Genomic DNA, 14,431 nt, shown 5'->3' with positions numbered 1-14,431 from the left:
CCTGGCGTCATCATGTGTGCGCCGGGTGATACGGGCAGGGAGAGATGACGTCAGACGGCTGACTTCGGACAGGTGGATCAAACGTCGCCGCCTGAAAGACGTCACAAGTGGGGCGCGATGGATGACGTCAGCGGGCGCCGCTGCTTACGTGCGTCCTGTACACAAACAGCGCTCGCTGCCTCCGATCCCGATCCCCAACCCCAGCCCGGCCCCGGGCCGCCATCGTCCCGCCATCCCCCGCCTCCTCTCCCCCTCTCCCCGGTAACCGGAGCCAACCGATCACCAGGGGCGCGCCTTGCTGAAGCGAGCAGGCAGGCCCGAGCTTTGGCCTGGGCCCGCGGCACAGTGTCGGAGTGTCCGCCGGCTGCTGCAGGGCGCCGGCCTGCTCCTGCCTCTGCGCCAGTGCGGTGGAGCCACTGGGGATCGGCAGCAGCAGCATGTCTGGGAGCCCCGAGAAGAGCCTGACTGCCCAAGAGCTGAAGGAACAAGGGAACCGCCTCTTCCTCAGTAGAAAGTATCCAGAAGCCGCGGCCTCCTACAGCAAGGCCATAGTGAGTATCTGGGCTGGGGCTGGTGCTGGTGCCGGGACGGACGGGATGGCGAGACGGCAAAATGGCAAAATGCAGACTCAGTTCAACATAAACTTTCCAATAAAAAACATAGCAAGCACCGGAAACGCCTGCACCCTGTTAAATTCACTGTGCTTTGTCAATCCTGGCTATGGCTATTTAATGACTAGAATAAAAATGCAACATTTCATGTGACTTGCTCAGCATTACCATGTCACAATTTTCAGTGGTTTATTCTGCTGCCGTATTCAAAGTTGCTGCCATGTCAGCCAGATTACATTTATTATGGTGACATAAATATATAAACTATATATTGTAATAGCAATTGAATACTTCTGCTCGAAACCTAATGACAATCTTACGATGTTTTGAACTTGTGGCATAATGGTAAAGCTCATGATAGAAATTGCATGTTTCTGAAGATCAAAGTGCAATATGATTTCCATGCTGTTTGTAGGACTTATAACTCTCCAAACCGGTCTGATTATGTGTGTGCCTAAATGTCTCCCAAGTGCTACTATTGTATCCGCTGCCCCTGGCAGTACGTTCCAGCCAGCTCCCACACAAAACAACTTCTTGATTAGTACTGGTGTCAGGGATTATGGAGGAATGGCAGGACACTGGGGATAGGAGGGAGAGATAGATCAGCCACGATTGAATGGTGGAGTGGACTTGATGGGTCGAATGGCCTAATTCTGCGCCCAGTATATGATCTTATGACAACTTGCCCCACAGATCTTTAAACTGATACACACCTTTGTTACCACCCTATCTACTCGTGATGCCACTTTTGGGGAGCAATGGACTTGCATCTGAGGATCCCTCTACATCAATGCTCCTAAGAGTTCTGCCATTTACTGTGCAGTTTCCTCTTGCATTTGACCTCCCAAAGTGCAATACCTCCCATTTGACAGGTGGCATTTGATATGGATATTTCTTTATTTATATTTTTACCGGATCCTTATCCTGATGTATCGTTTGACGACCTTTCCCACTATCCACAACTCTGTCAATTTTCATGTAATCTGCAAATTTGCTAATTAGCCCATCTATCTATTTTTTCCCAAATGTTTGTCCAAGTCATGAAATTTATGGGGTCCCAATATTGGTCACTGTGGAACACTGCTGCTCATAGACCTCCAGTCTGGAAAAACATGCCTAACCACTTTCTCAAGCTAATTTTGAATCCAATCATCCAAGCCTCTGTGGATGCCATGCAACGTAATCTTCTGGATCAGCCTACAATGAGCGATCATGTCTTATAAAGTTGATGTAGACAACATCCATGTGATACTGTCGTCAACTCTTCAAATAAAAACTCAAGTTTAAGCTCCCCTGCACAAAGCTATGCTGACTATCCCAAACAGATGTGAGTAAAATCTTATCCATAAGAATCATCTCCAGTGGTTTCACTACCTCTGATGTGAGGCTCACCAGCTTATAATTTCTTGGCCTGCCTCCATATCACTTCTTAATCACAGCAGCAACATTGGCTTCTCCAGTCCTTCAGAACATTGCCAGTGGCTAAAGAGGAAATTAAAATAATTGTCAAAGCCCCAACAATCTCCTCTCTTGCCTCTCAATCACCTGGGATAGGTCCTAACAGGCCCTGGGGCCTTATCCATGTTAATGTTCTTCAAAAGACCCTGGAGTTTCAGCAAAAATCTCCCTGATCTCAATACTCGCCCTTCTCCATCATGAATACCAATAAGTACTCATTTGGTAGCTATCCCACTTCTGCCAGTTGCAGACATAATTTCCCTCCTTTGTTCTTGAGTGATTCTACCTTCTCTTTAAACATCATATTTTCAATGTATGCCTAGGTGGTATTTCAGCTTCTTACACTTTACAAATACTTTCTTGTTGACTAAAATTCTAACATCTCACATCATCCAGGGTTCCTGAACTCTGCCTTCCTTGTCTTTCTCACAGAAACACGTTGGTCCTGAATTCTGACCAGCTAACCCTTAAATAATTTCCACATGTTAACAGTGGAGTTGCCTAATAATATCCTTTCAAAATATATTCACCAGAGCCCTTGCCTGATACCGTGCCCCCCAATTTGGAACTGCCTCACCCAAGGACCAGTCTTATTCTTATCCTTAACCGTCTGAAAACTTGCAAAGTTATGGTCACTGTTTTCAACATTCTCTCTCACTGAAGTTGGAGACATATTTCTAAAAGGTGTACAAGAACAGAGTGAAGTTGGATTCATTGAAGATGACAGGTCAGATTAAGAAAATGGCATTCTGGGCTTTATAAATAGGGACACAGAGTATGTGCAAGAAAGTCCTTTGATTAAAACACTGGTTTGGCTGCAACTTGAATATTGTCTGGTTCTGGGTACTATTTTTGAGGAAATATGTAATAGCTTTGGAGAAATAGCAAACAAAATTTGTGGATTGACTGGAGAAACTTAAGATCTGTGGTTCTGAAATCAGAGGTGCAAAGGGACTTGGGAGTGCTGGTGCACGATTCCCAAAAAGTAAATGTGCAGGTTGAATCAGTAGTAAGGAAGGAAATTGCAATACAATCAAATTCATTTTGAGAGGACTAGAATATAAAAGCAGGGATGTAATGCTGAGGCTTTATAAGGCACTGGTCAGACTGCATATGAAGTATTGTGAGCAGTTTTGGGCCGCATATCTGAGGAAGGATATGCTGTTGTTGGAGAGGGTCCAGAAAAGGTTTACGAGAATTATCTTGGGGATGATTGAGTTAACATATGATGAGTGTTTGACGGCTCAAGGCCTGTACTTACTGCATTTGAAAAAGATGTGGAGATCACTTTGAACCTTACTAAATAATGAAAGGTCTGGATAGAGTGAATGTGGAGAGGATGTTTCCACCAGTGGAAGAGTCTAGGACCAGAGGGCACAGCCTCAGAATAAAAGAACATACCTTTAGAAAGCGGAATGAGGTGAGAGGGGATTTTTTTTTCTTAGGGGTTGGACAGGCTAGATGTGGAATTGTTCCCGATGTTAGGGAAGTCCAGGACAAGGGGTCACAGCTTAAGGATAAAGGGGAAATCCTTTAAAACCGAGATGAGAAGAACTTTTTTCACACAGAGAGTTCTCTGGAACTCTCTGCCACAGTGTAGATTGACCAGCTCATCTTGACAGAGGGAGTTAGATGTGGCCCTTGTGTCAAGGGTTAAAGGAGGATGGGGGATGGGAGGGAAATATAATGGCGGTCAGGCTCGATAATCCTGACCTAATTTCTATGTTTCTAAAGGAGTGGAATTTTTTTTTTTAGCCAGAGGAATCTGCGAAATTGATGGTCACAGACGGATGTGGAGACCAAGTCTTTGGGTATTTCTAAAGTGGAGATTGACAGCTTCTTGACAGTAAGAATGTCAAGGGTTAAAGGAGGATGGGGTTGGGAGGGAAATATAGATCAGCCATAATTGAATGGTGGAGTAGACTTGATGGGCCGAATGGCCTAAATCTGCTCCTATGTCTTATGAACTCATGAAGTTGTGGAATAGCACAATACAAAAATAGGCCTTGCATCCAACCAAATTTTCACCAGCCCATTACTATAATCCCACTTTGTTCTGCCCACATTTATATTGACGCCCCCAGATCAGAACGATCACCTGACTATTATGGGGTAAGTTGCAATAGCTGATTAGAGCTACAACAGAATATGTCTTTGCAATATATGGGGGAACCAGAGCACCACCTGGTAGCAGCCCATGTGGTCACAGGGAGAATGTACAAAATGCAAACGGGTGGCATCAGAGATCCAGGTTGCTGGAGGAGTGAGGCAGCAGCTCTACTCTGCTGCCTTATTAGCACCTGTTACAAAGCCCAATTGATTCCCTGTCGTAAGATGCATAGTATTAACATTTTGCTGCAAATCGGATTCAAAGCTTTAGAATTTGTCACATAATTGTACCTTTGTTGACAAAATTCAATTCTTTCTGTATAATGCTGCTCATTATGTATGGAACTTCACCTTTGGATGTTGGTCTTGTTTTTAATTCTAAATCCAATCAGATTAAAGCCATTCTGTGTAATAGTTATGTTTTGTATAAATTGATTATGATGAGCATGAAACAAAAGTACTCATGTGTAAATCACCCAATTCTCCCTGAAATTTACAACCGTAAAGGTACAGACAAAGGGAACTGCAGCAGGGTCAAGGATCAGGAGAATTATAATGAGGATGATTGGTCAAAGAACCAAAACTAACACGAGAACGCAGGGTCTGGAGTGCATTGTTGGAGATAGTAGTAATGAACACGTATTCAATTTCAACATTGAAAACGAAGCTGGATAAACATCTGAAAGGAAAGAATCTGCAGGAGAGGGTGGGAGTGTGGTTCCACCACCGATTTGCCAGTAACTGATGGTCCTGCGCCTCCTTTAATCCGGACAAAATCACGAGCGCACTTGAAATCCCTTCGAAAATGTGGCTCCCAGGTCGGGTAAGACGTCCGATCTCGACATCATTGGGACTTCCTTGCCGATGGACGGGTGGAATTTGTCCCCTGCGGCAGGGGCTCTGCAACTGCGGCCCGGTCGGAGCCAGCAGCAGATGCGTTCCCTCAGTTGACTTCCAAGGCTGCCTTTGTGGGCCGTTCCGGTACTGTTGGACTATTCTCGGAGGCCATCACCTCTGTGGATTTGGTAAAAAGGATAATCTAGCACATTTCTGGAACCAAAGGTGCTAGAAAATCGGTTGTGGACCTGTAGCTGGTTTGGATTTCATGGACCAAATGGCTTTGTTGATTGCTGTAACCATTCAGTAATTCTGTGAGTCGGTAGTTTGCAGAAAACTAAAACTATAGATATAGTTTGAAAGTTTTCTATTCATGCAGCAAAGTGCCATCACATTCATGTCAAATGTTTTGAGCTTAAATTAATCATTGTTGCATATTTGTTACTACAACTACTAAGTGTTTACCTCGTTAGCAATACATTTTTGATGCAATCACTGCCTCTTTTAAATATAATAGCTAATAATTTCATAATTGGGACAGATGTAATAACAATACATTTAATGATTGCTTTAAATGCAGTTTTATCTTCTCCAATTCCTCATTAGGTTTTGTTTTCAGACCCTCTGATGCCCTGTCTTTCTTTATTTCTTCCCTTTGTTGTGTATACACTATCACGTTACAGTGATAGCTTCTAATTTGAACAGTTATTTAAATGTTGCTCCTACCTTGACAATGGGTCTGATTAAGATGTTCACTGGGTCTGATTAAGATGTTGGGCTCTGGATTAGCGGCATTGATGGTATAATGAGACGAGTTATAATGCTTCATAGAAGCTTGTGGATTAAGTTTATCAGTATATATGAATGTGATACCATTTCTGCTTTTGAGGTTCACCTCTCAGACTTCAAAATTAAAAGGAATGAATTCACAAGGAGTGCAGCCATTCCTCATAATTTTACTCTTGTTTTGATTCTGGTAAATTTGCAGTGTACCTGCTCCAAGATTGTCATGTACAAACCTGATTGTAGTTTGCAGGAAAGGTTTCAGGCAAGACACCATTCTGAAACATCACTTCACTGTTTCCACGTTCCAACTCTCCATTTTGCTTAAGGACAAGGAAAGGTCCCGACCCAAAACATCATGTATCCATGTTCTCCAGAAATGGTGCCTGACCCGCTGAGTTACTCTAGAACATTGTATTTTTTATTGTATTCCTTTTTGCTTTCTGTGTGCTATAGCTTTACTGAATTGGACAACTGAACCGTTTGCGCAAGACTCGTTAATAAAGTGTACTCATTTTCCTTACACTAACCTAAATTAGATGTCCATACAATTCCTTAAGACTTGGTCTATTTACATTCTTTTAGTATGCTATTCTTAATTACCAACTTAAGTCTTCTAACATACCACACAGAGAAATGACAAACCAAATTTTAATAATTTTTTAAAAGTCTTGTATTCAAAGTTTATTTTGGTTAGTATCATTGCGTCTCATTAATTTGTTTATTGGGGTCCGTACCCCAAGGTATGGGATCTCCTCGGAGTCATACTGTTTGATATGAACCAACAGCGTTTTTTATCTCGCTAATTCTGCTCCAATTTAACCTGCTCTATGAGCGACATCTGAATTTCTACTGTAGTTTTACATATTTTATTCCATTTAATGAACTGAAATATTAAATTGTCATTCGGTGACAACTTCATGTATAATAATCCAGATGTGATGAAGAGGTCTTCTTCCTTAGAGAGTGCCGTCAGTACTCCCGAACAGTGCGTGAAATGTTGGTAACGGAGCCAACCTAAGCTGCATTCTCCTAGGCTCACTAGCACTATAAATATCAATTATTTTTTGAAATCGGCAGGTCAGGAAGGAACTGAAGCGGAGAGAGTGTCCCTGTTGCAGGAGATCGGTAAGGCTGCATGCAGGCAAAACATTACTTATTGTCTTAATATTTAGACCAGAAAGACGCTGTTAGTAATGAAGTTTAAATTGCAAATACACGATCAACATTTTTGTCAATGCTGATGTCCAACTAGTTTATGAGCAAATCTAGAGGGAGAGGTTTAAAAATGATAATGAGAATATTACCTTAACATTTACTGCAAATCGGTCCAGTTAGAATATTTCCCAGATTGCTCACCTTCCTGATGTCAAATCGTTGGCCACATTACCAGGATTTGCAAAACTTGTCCTGGGTACATTACCTTTGAGCTAATACCTATATCACCAGTAACCGTTGCTTCAAATGGCAATATTGAGATGCATGATATTAACCTTTATACTTTGAGAATAGGAATAAGTTCCAATAACCTAATGTGTATTGTACAAAATGTGTCAATCCCAATGAAGACAAGGATGCAACATTTCTGCATTTATTTAATTTAACCCATTTGGATGAAATATGCGTGCCTCTAAATATGTTACAGGTGTACAACCTTTTATCCGAAAGCCTTGGGACCAGACACTTTTCGTAATTCTGAATTTTTCGGCTTTCGTAATAATGGCAGATTTTTAGCGTAGATTTTAACGGCGGGCTCGGTTGTAGAGTGCTCGGCTCATATCCGCAAGATCGCGAGTTTGCGCCTCGATCCCGGCAGTTACCAATACAATACAATATCCGCAAGATCGCGAGTTTGCGCCTCGATCCCGGCAGTTACTCGATTGCGAGTTTGAGTCTTCAATGTAGTTTGTTCTTGCAGAATAGGAGAGAATAGGGAGGGTTAGGCTGGGATCATTCTCTGCGAGATGATCTTAGTGCGGGAGACAAGTGTAGGAGAGGTGTACTGACTGTGTGGGCAGAACTTTGGAAGTGATTGCCCACCATTCTCAAAAGCCGCTGTGTCTCCCTGTCCCTCCAACTCCAGAGGAATCCGCTCCCCGATGCGCCGCTATGGCGACAAGTGGCTGTTTGCCCACAGCCCGAGTTGCGCCACCCCAAGAACAAGACGTACCTTGCACACCATCAGCTTCTGCCCCTACGTGTTCCTCTGGAGTTGGAGCGGGGCTGTGCTGGAGTTGCTGATCTGGGATCTCCGTGCTTGCAGTGGGCCTGGGGGTCGGTGTCCCGATGAGGGGGCGCAGCTCGGGCCGTGGGCGAACTGCCACTTGTCGCCGTAGCGGCCCATCGGGGAGCGGCTTCTGGTGGTCCTGACATCTCTCAGCTCCTGTCCAGGGGGGTGGCCGGAGACGTCAGGACCAACAGGAACCCGCTCCCCGATGGGCCGCTACAGCGACAAGTGGCAGTTCGCCCACAGCCCAAGCTGCGTCCCCTCATCCGCAACCCGGGTTCCTCTGGAGTTGGAGCAGGGCTGGGCTAGAGTTGCTGCTGGCTGTGAGTCTCTGGGATCTCCGTGCTTGCAGTCGGTGTCCCGTTGGTCCTGACGTCTCCGGCCACCCCCCTGGAAAGGAGCTGAGACTGGGAACTGTACCGCCCTTGCCCCCACCCTCTGCAACTGCAAACAACCCCACTCTCCTGCAAGGGCGGTACAGCTCCCAGTCTCAGCTCCTGTACAGGGGGGTGGCCGGAGACGTCACAGCCCGAGCTGCGCCCCCTCATCCGCAACCCCTAGAACAAGACGTACCTTGCACACCTTCAGCTTCTGTCCTCTGTAGTTGGAACGGGGCTGGGCTGCTGCTGGCTGTGGGTCTCTGGGATCTCCGTGCTTGCAGTGGGCCTGGGGGTCGATGCCCCGTTGGTCCTGACGTCTCCGGTGACTGACACTGACCTGCTGGCATCGCCGACGTGAAGACAGTGCAAAGCCCCCGCGCCGGTGCAATGGGCGGGGAGCTGGAGAGGGGAGGGAAGGGGTCACACACATAGTCGGGAAGCAGAGGGGTGTAGGTGGGGTGAAACTGAAGGGAGCGACAATCTGCTGCTGCCTGACCGCTGAGTTTAAAAAGTTCCCATGCAAGACTCACGATAGACTGTGTATCGTGAGTCTACCGTGGGAACTTTTTAACTCAGCAGGCAGGCAGCAGCAGATTGTCAATTATTAACCCTCCCGCGCAATATACCCTCACCTTCTCTTTTGTGAATGGGGATTTAGTTCCCCTTTCTTCGAGGACCGACCGGAGGTTCCGCTGTCACCTCTGCGGGCCGCCCTTGGTGAACGTCTTCATGGACCTTTCTTCAAGGACCGAAAAAATGTCCGCTATTCGGAGCTTTTCGTTATTTGGAATTTCGGATAAAAGGTTGTGCACCTGTACTTGGATTTTTGTTAGACATATGTCCTAAAGTCAACAGAATCAAGGTACATTTGGTTAACATGCTGACAAACTGTGGTTGCAACAGAGGGACCTGAGAGCAGAGTGGTCGGCTGCTGCTCTCTGCAGTCCTAAAGATTGAAAGTAAACAAGTCTGGAGAGAATATAGGCAATGGTCCAATGCTTGAAACTGCCTTGGTTTATTTTGTTTTCAATTTTTTTTTTTCATTTTGGTATGGAAATCCTCATTGGTTTCCTGCTCTCATCTTAGGAGAAACATAGGGCTGCTATAATGCTTTACCAGCCTCACCCCCAGTCTTTGAATTATTTGCAATGGATCTGCCCTGCAATGCATAATGTCATTTCCTCCATAATTATCATCACCGGAACAATAAAGCTCTAGGATAGCCTTGTCAGTAATTAGGGAAGGATGTTATTTTCCACTGTTTAAAAAGTGCAAGTTCTTTAAGAAACTTGTGAGCCATGAAAATACTCTTGTCCTTGAGTCAGAGGTTTATAGGTACAATTTCCTCTGTGGTTTATGGGAAAAAAAGTCTAAGTAACCACTCTGGGAGAGTTGGCTACTGCCAAGATGTCAAACTAATGCTGTTTCCTTCTCTACGGCTGATATAAAAGGCTCCATTGCACTTTTTGGCTTGACCTATATTTATCCCTTCATGAATAGCATACAAAGAGAATTATCTGTTTCTTATTATGTTGGTATTTGTGGGAGCTTGCAGAGCTGAAATCTAGCTGCTGTTTTTAAGGTTACAGTGGTCAATTACTTGTGTATTTCATTGGCTTCAAAAATATGCCAGACGAGGAAACCCATGAATACACTTCATCACCTTAAATTTTAATTCATTCCTTATTATTTCTGTATAAGTAGATTTCCTCGGCTAATTCATCCATGTTTTTATGAACATGTTTATGAAGCTATGGGATGGAAGCTGTACCGGAATACAGACTTGTGATTCATGTGGTGTGTCATGCGTGTAAATATAGCCTGTTTGCTACGTTTAACGTCAGCTGCTCTTATTTGGTTGATTATCTGATGTCAGTAGTTTGTGTCGTTTGAAGAAAAGCAATGCGTCACTTTATGATAGCTTGCTGTCCTGTGCCACATGAAACAGTGCAATCACCTGGTGCTGCCATGAACTTGATCATGTGAAGAAATCAAGTTCAACTTCAGGTTTATTGTCATATGCGCGAGTATGGTGATGTACAGGTACAATGAAAAGTCATGCTTGCAGCAGTGTCACAGGCACAGCCAAAACGCATATCAACAAAATACACATCAATGACAAATAACATTCTAAAATAGAGAAGACTGCAAAAATAAAACATAATTAGAAATAAAGTGTATAACTTATGAACCTGCCTGATGGTAGCAGTGATAAGTGCGCATTTCACTGCAATCGTTTTTTAGAGGAAAACATGCCATCAAGTGACAGGTATGACATCTCCTGCAGTTGAAGAGAAAAGTACCTGGGGCCAGGGTGGTTTGGATGGGGAGGGATGAGCGAGCCAAGTTGCAGAGGGAGCAGTCTCTGCGGTTGGTGGAAAGGGGATGGAAAGATGTGACCGATGGTGAGATCACGTTGAAAGTGGGTGAAATGAGGTGGGGGGGGGGAACCAAAGATCTCGGAGAAAACCCATGCAGGTCACAGGAAGAAGGTACAGCACCTGTAGTCAGGATCGAACCTGGGTCTCCAGCGCTGCAGTCGCCGTAGGGCAGCAGCTCTGCCGCTGCTCCACAGTGACCACCCATATTTAGCATGGGTAGCTTACAATCCAATGTTCATATCATCTAATGGTATGAACATTGATTTCTCCAATTTCAGGTAACTAACTTCTTTCCTGCCACCATCTTGCCTGTGTCAGACCTAGCCTCGCAACCGTTTCTCCCTTTCCCCCTCCCTCGCCATCCATATTGCTTCTTCTGGCTTCACAATTTACGCATCTATCCTCGTCTCACATATTTTGCCTTTTCGACTCTGGCCTTTGTCGAAGTATTTGTCCTATCAACCCCTCCGCACCACAATCAGCCGGAAGAAGGGTCCCGACTTAAAATGTAATCTATCCATGATCTCCAGAGATACTGCCCGAACTGCTGAGTTACCCCAGCACTTTGTCCTTTTTTGTAAACCAGCACCTGCATTTCCTCATATCAATGTGATTTTGACGTCTGATTTGCAGACACAATGCATTCAGATGAAATCTGTTGGATATATGACGGACATATATCCAACAAATAACGACCTGGTATTGCAGATGCTATCATGCACTTAAGAACCCTGCTTTCCAAACTTGCCATATTATTTCAATTACTGAATAGTGTATTTGAACAATTGGTTGTTACACCTGAAACCATCAGATATCATCTGATCAAATAGAAGTTGCAGTGCAATACATCTGTCTATTTTCACTAATCCAATTTTTTTTAAATTCCTGTTGACTTTAAATAACACAGATATGAAAGTTGTGGATAATCAGCCACTGATTTAAAGACTCGGGAGCATGTAAAAGCTGGGGGCTAAATCTAAACTCAAGAGGTCTGCCAGTGTCTGTGGGGGAAAAGGAAATGTCTGATGGAGGGTCCTCGTGCATGGTTTTGACCTATCACTTCAACCACTCCTTTCCATGTACAGATGCTGCATGATGCACTTCGTTCCTCCAGCAGATTGTTTGTAGTTTCAGATCTAGATCCAGTTCCAAAAATATCTGCATCTTTCATTGACCAGTTTCATTGATGTGGTTAGCATTTTTAGCATCGCAACATAATGGCTGGTATATGTTGGAAAGATGAATATTAAGGCCCTGTCCCACTTTCCCGAGTTACTCACGAACTCTTGAGTTTTCCCCTTGATTCGAACTCGGAGAATTACGGTAATAGCCGTTCATAGATTCTCTCGGGGCTATTTTTTAAACTCGTGGACATTTTTCAAAATGTTGAAAAAACATCTCGACTTACCTGATGCCCCGAGTTCCTACGGCTGGCATTACGAACCCCTACGAAACATCTACTGACTCCCACGGACTCGCTACCGACATTACCCGAGTTCGAATCAAGGGGAAAACTCAGGAGAGTTCGTGAGTAACTCAGGAAAGTGGGACGGGGCCTTTAGTGTGCTTTCAGATTTACATTTTATTTTTATTTTTTATGCTTTGAGCCTTTGTTATCTCAGTCCATTGCTTAAAATGTGCCATTCTTCTATAATCATTTGATAGGAAATTATTGACTCTTTCTAATGTCAAATTTACCTTTGTTTTCCATTCAGTAATCTTAGTCACTCAGTTCTGTGAATGTGTTTTCAGATGAGTAACCATAATGCATCATCCATTATAAAAGCCTGATTCGTATCTCATCAGTTTTTTTCTGGCTAGCCCACCAGGCTGCTGAATTATATATTAAAAATAATCATAATCCTGTTAATAAACAAATAGCATTAAGATGTAGGGTTTAATTAACCTTGCTGAAAATGATAATGTACTGATGATAGCAAAGCTTAGTGAGTTATTTTTATTTTTTCTCAACTTTCCATTTTGAGTAAACATATATTGAGCAGCTGGGCTTCTATGATTATTAGTCGAGTTGAAAATGGGTTTCCTGTTTACAATTTTGAGTGTTTATTACTCGATTGGGCCTAATCTGTATGGTATTTTAGAATTAGCTACCTCTCGTTAATAATGTTATAATAATATTGTAATAACTGGTTTCAGTATTGTTGCCATCAATTCCCTGTTGAACAGAGACATCGATTTAAGAAAAAAAAACATACTTTCCAATGGTAGATGTATTCACGGGAATCTTGCTGTGAAAAATATTTATACAATAATTGTATAAATATTGCATTTTCTATATCAAATTGCATTAATCTAAATACCACTACATTAGGTTTGGCCTGTCATTAATTACCACATGTACCTAATGGAAATGAAACATAAAATACATTTTATTTCAAACATTGCACCTTATATGCAGACTGTTCATATATGTGACAAACTAAAATATAACATTTCAGTCATTAAATTAGCTCATAAATTGAGCTGACCTGTAACATTACTGGTGATAGAAAAGAGAGAAAAAATGAGGCGTAGTGTATGTTAAGACATCAGCTGCTTGCCACATGATTTTACCTTTAATGAAAAGTTTTAGGAAGCTCCAAAATGGTTTCTCATATGCATACATACATAGACATGAATACCAATTCTTAGCAAACACCCCACAGTGATCCAAGTATTTGTTATGCTTAACGCATTCTGTACTTGATTTGTATGATAAAAGTTAGAAGTTTGGCGTGATTAATAGTATGCTAAACATCTTGGCTATGGTATATGTTATCTTATGCGTTGCACATCTGTGGTGAATTTGGGTGTGCTCAGAATTACTTTGCATGGATTTAAGAGCAACTTTGCACAGGGTTTGTTGGACAATCATTGTTACTAAGTCTAAAGAAACACTATAGTGTAATGTAAGGTTAATCTAACCATGTGCTTACAATCCTCCATGCTCTTTTTCTGTTCAATGCTGGGCTATTGTACATCTTTATTTTAGTTCCAACACAATTACCATACAGTACTCTAATCCCTACTTCCCGACCCTAATTTTCCAAGACTCTCTAATTTTGGTCCCCCTTTTTATGTGTTCCTTAACTTGCTTCTTTGACCAAGCATATGAATCTATCTTAAAAGCAGGTGTTAGGCCTTTTGGTCTCTTGTGCTTGCTCCCTAATTTGATACCATCATGGCAGATCCTTTAATTCAACACCACTTGATCAACTGCTCTAAAATCTTTTCATGGTTCAGTACCTAATTTTGTTTAATGGGGCAGCAAGGTGGCGAAGCCCCACTTTGCAATTTTTTCAGCGGCTGTGAACGTCAGTGACTGACGCCCTAAAAACCGTCAAGTTGTACGGCACTCCGCGTCTCCGACACGTCGAGCTGCGACACTTTGCGTCACCCGCCTTCACAACACACGAAGGTTACACTGAAGTATAATAATCACATTGGAAATGAACTTATCTACAATAAATCTAAGGACCAATAACTTTTTAATGGATAAGCCGGCGCTTTACATGCCCGCATCACTGGCCGTCACCCGCAGGACAGCATACGTCAGCGTGTGACAGGGCACATGACATAAGACACCCAGATGTTGCCTGAAGATTTTGAACATTCCAAAATCCAGGGGCGACAGGGAGACACCGC

The 14,431-nt window shown here is 43.2% G+C and overlaps 1 protein-coding gene across 1 annotated transcript in view; it reads left to right on the top strand.

The window, feature by feature from the left end:
* Window positions 1-128: 128 nt before the first annotated feature.
* Window positions 129-14,431, top strand: part of stub1 (STIP1 homology and U-Box containing protein 1) — a 28,597-nt gene continuing 14,294 nt past the window's right edge. The window contains exon 1 of the mRNA XM_055651795.1: window positions 129-551. Within this exon, the coding sequence (XP_055507770.1) occupies window positions 438-551 (114 nt within the window). The 5' untranslated portion in view covers window positions 129-437. The remainder of the gene's footprint in view (window positions 552-14,431) is intronic.

This window comes from Leucoraja erinacea, chromosome 20 (assembly GCF_028641065.1).
Source record: "Leucoraja erinacea ecotype New England chromosome 20, Leri_hhj_1, whole genome shotgun sequence".
Taxonomy (NCBI): domain Eukaryota; kingdom Metazoa; phylum Chordata; class Chondrichthyes; order Rajiformes; family Rajidae; genus Leucoraja; species Leucoraja erinaceus.
This window is presented reverse-complemented; position numbering and strand designations above follow the sequence as displayed.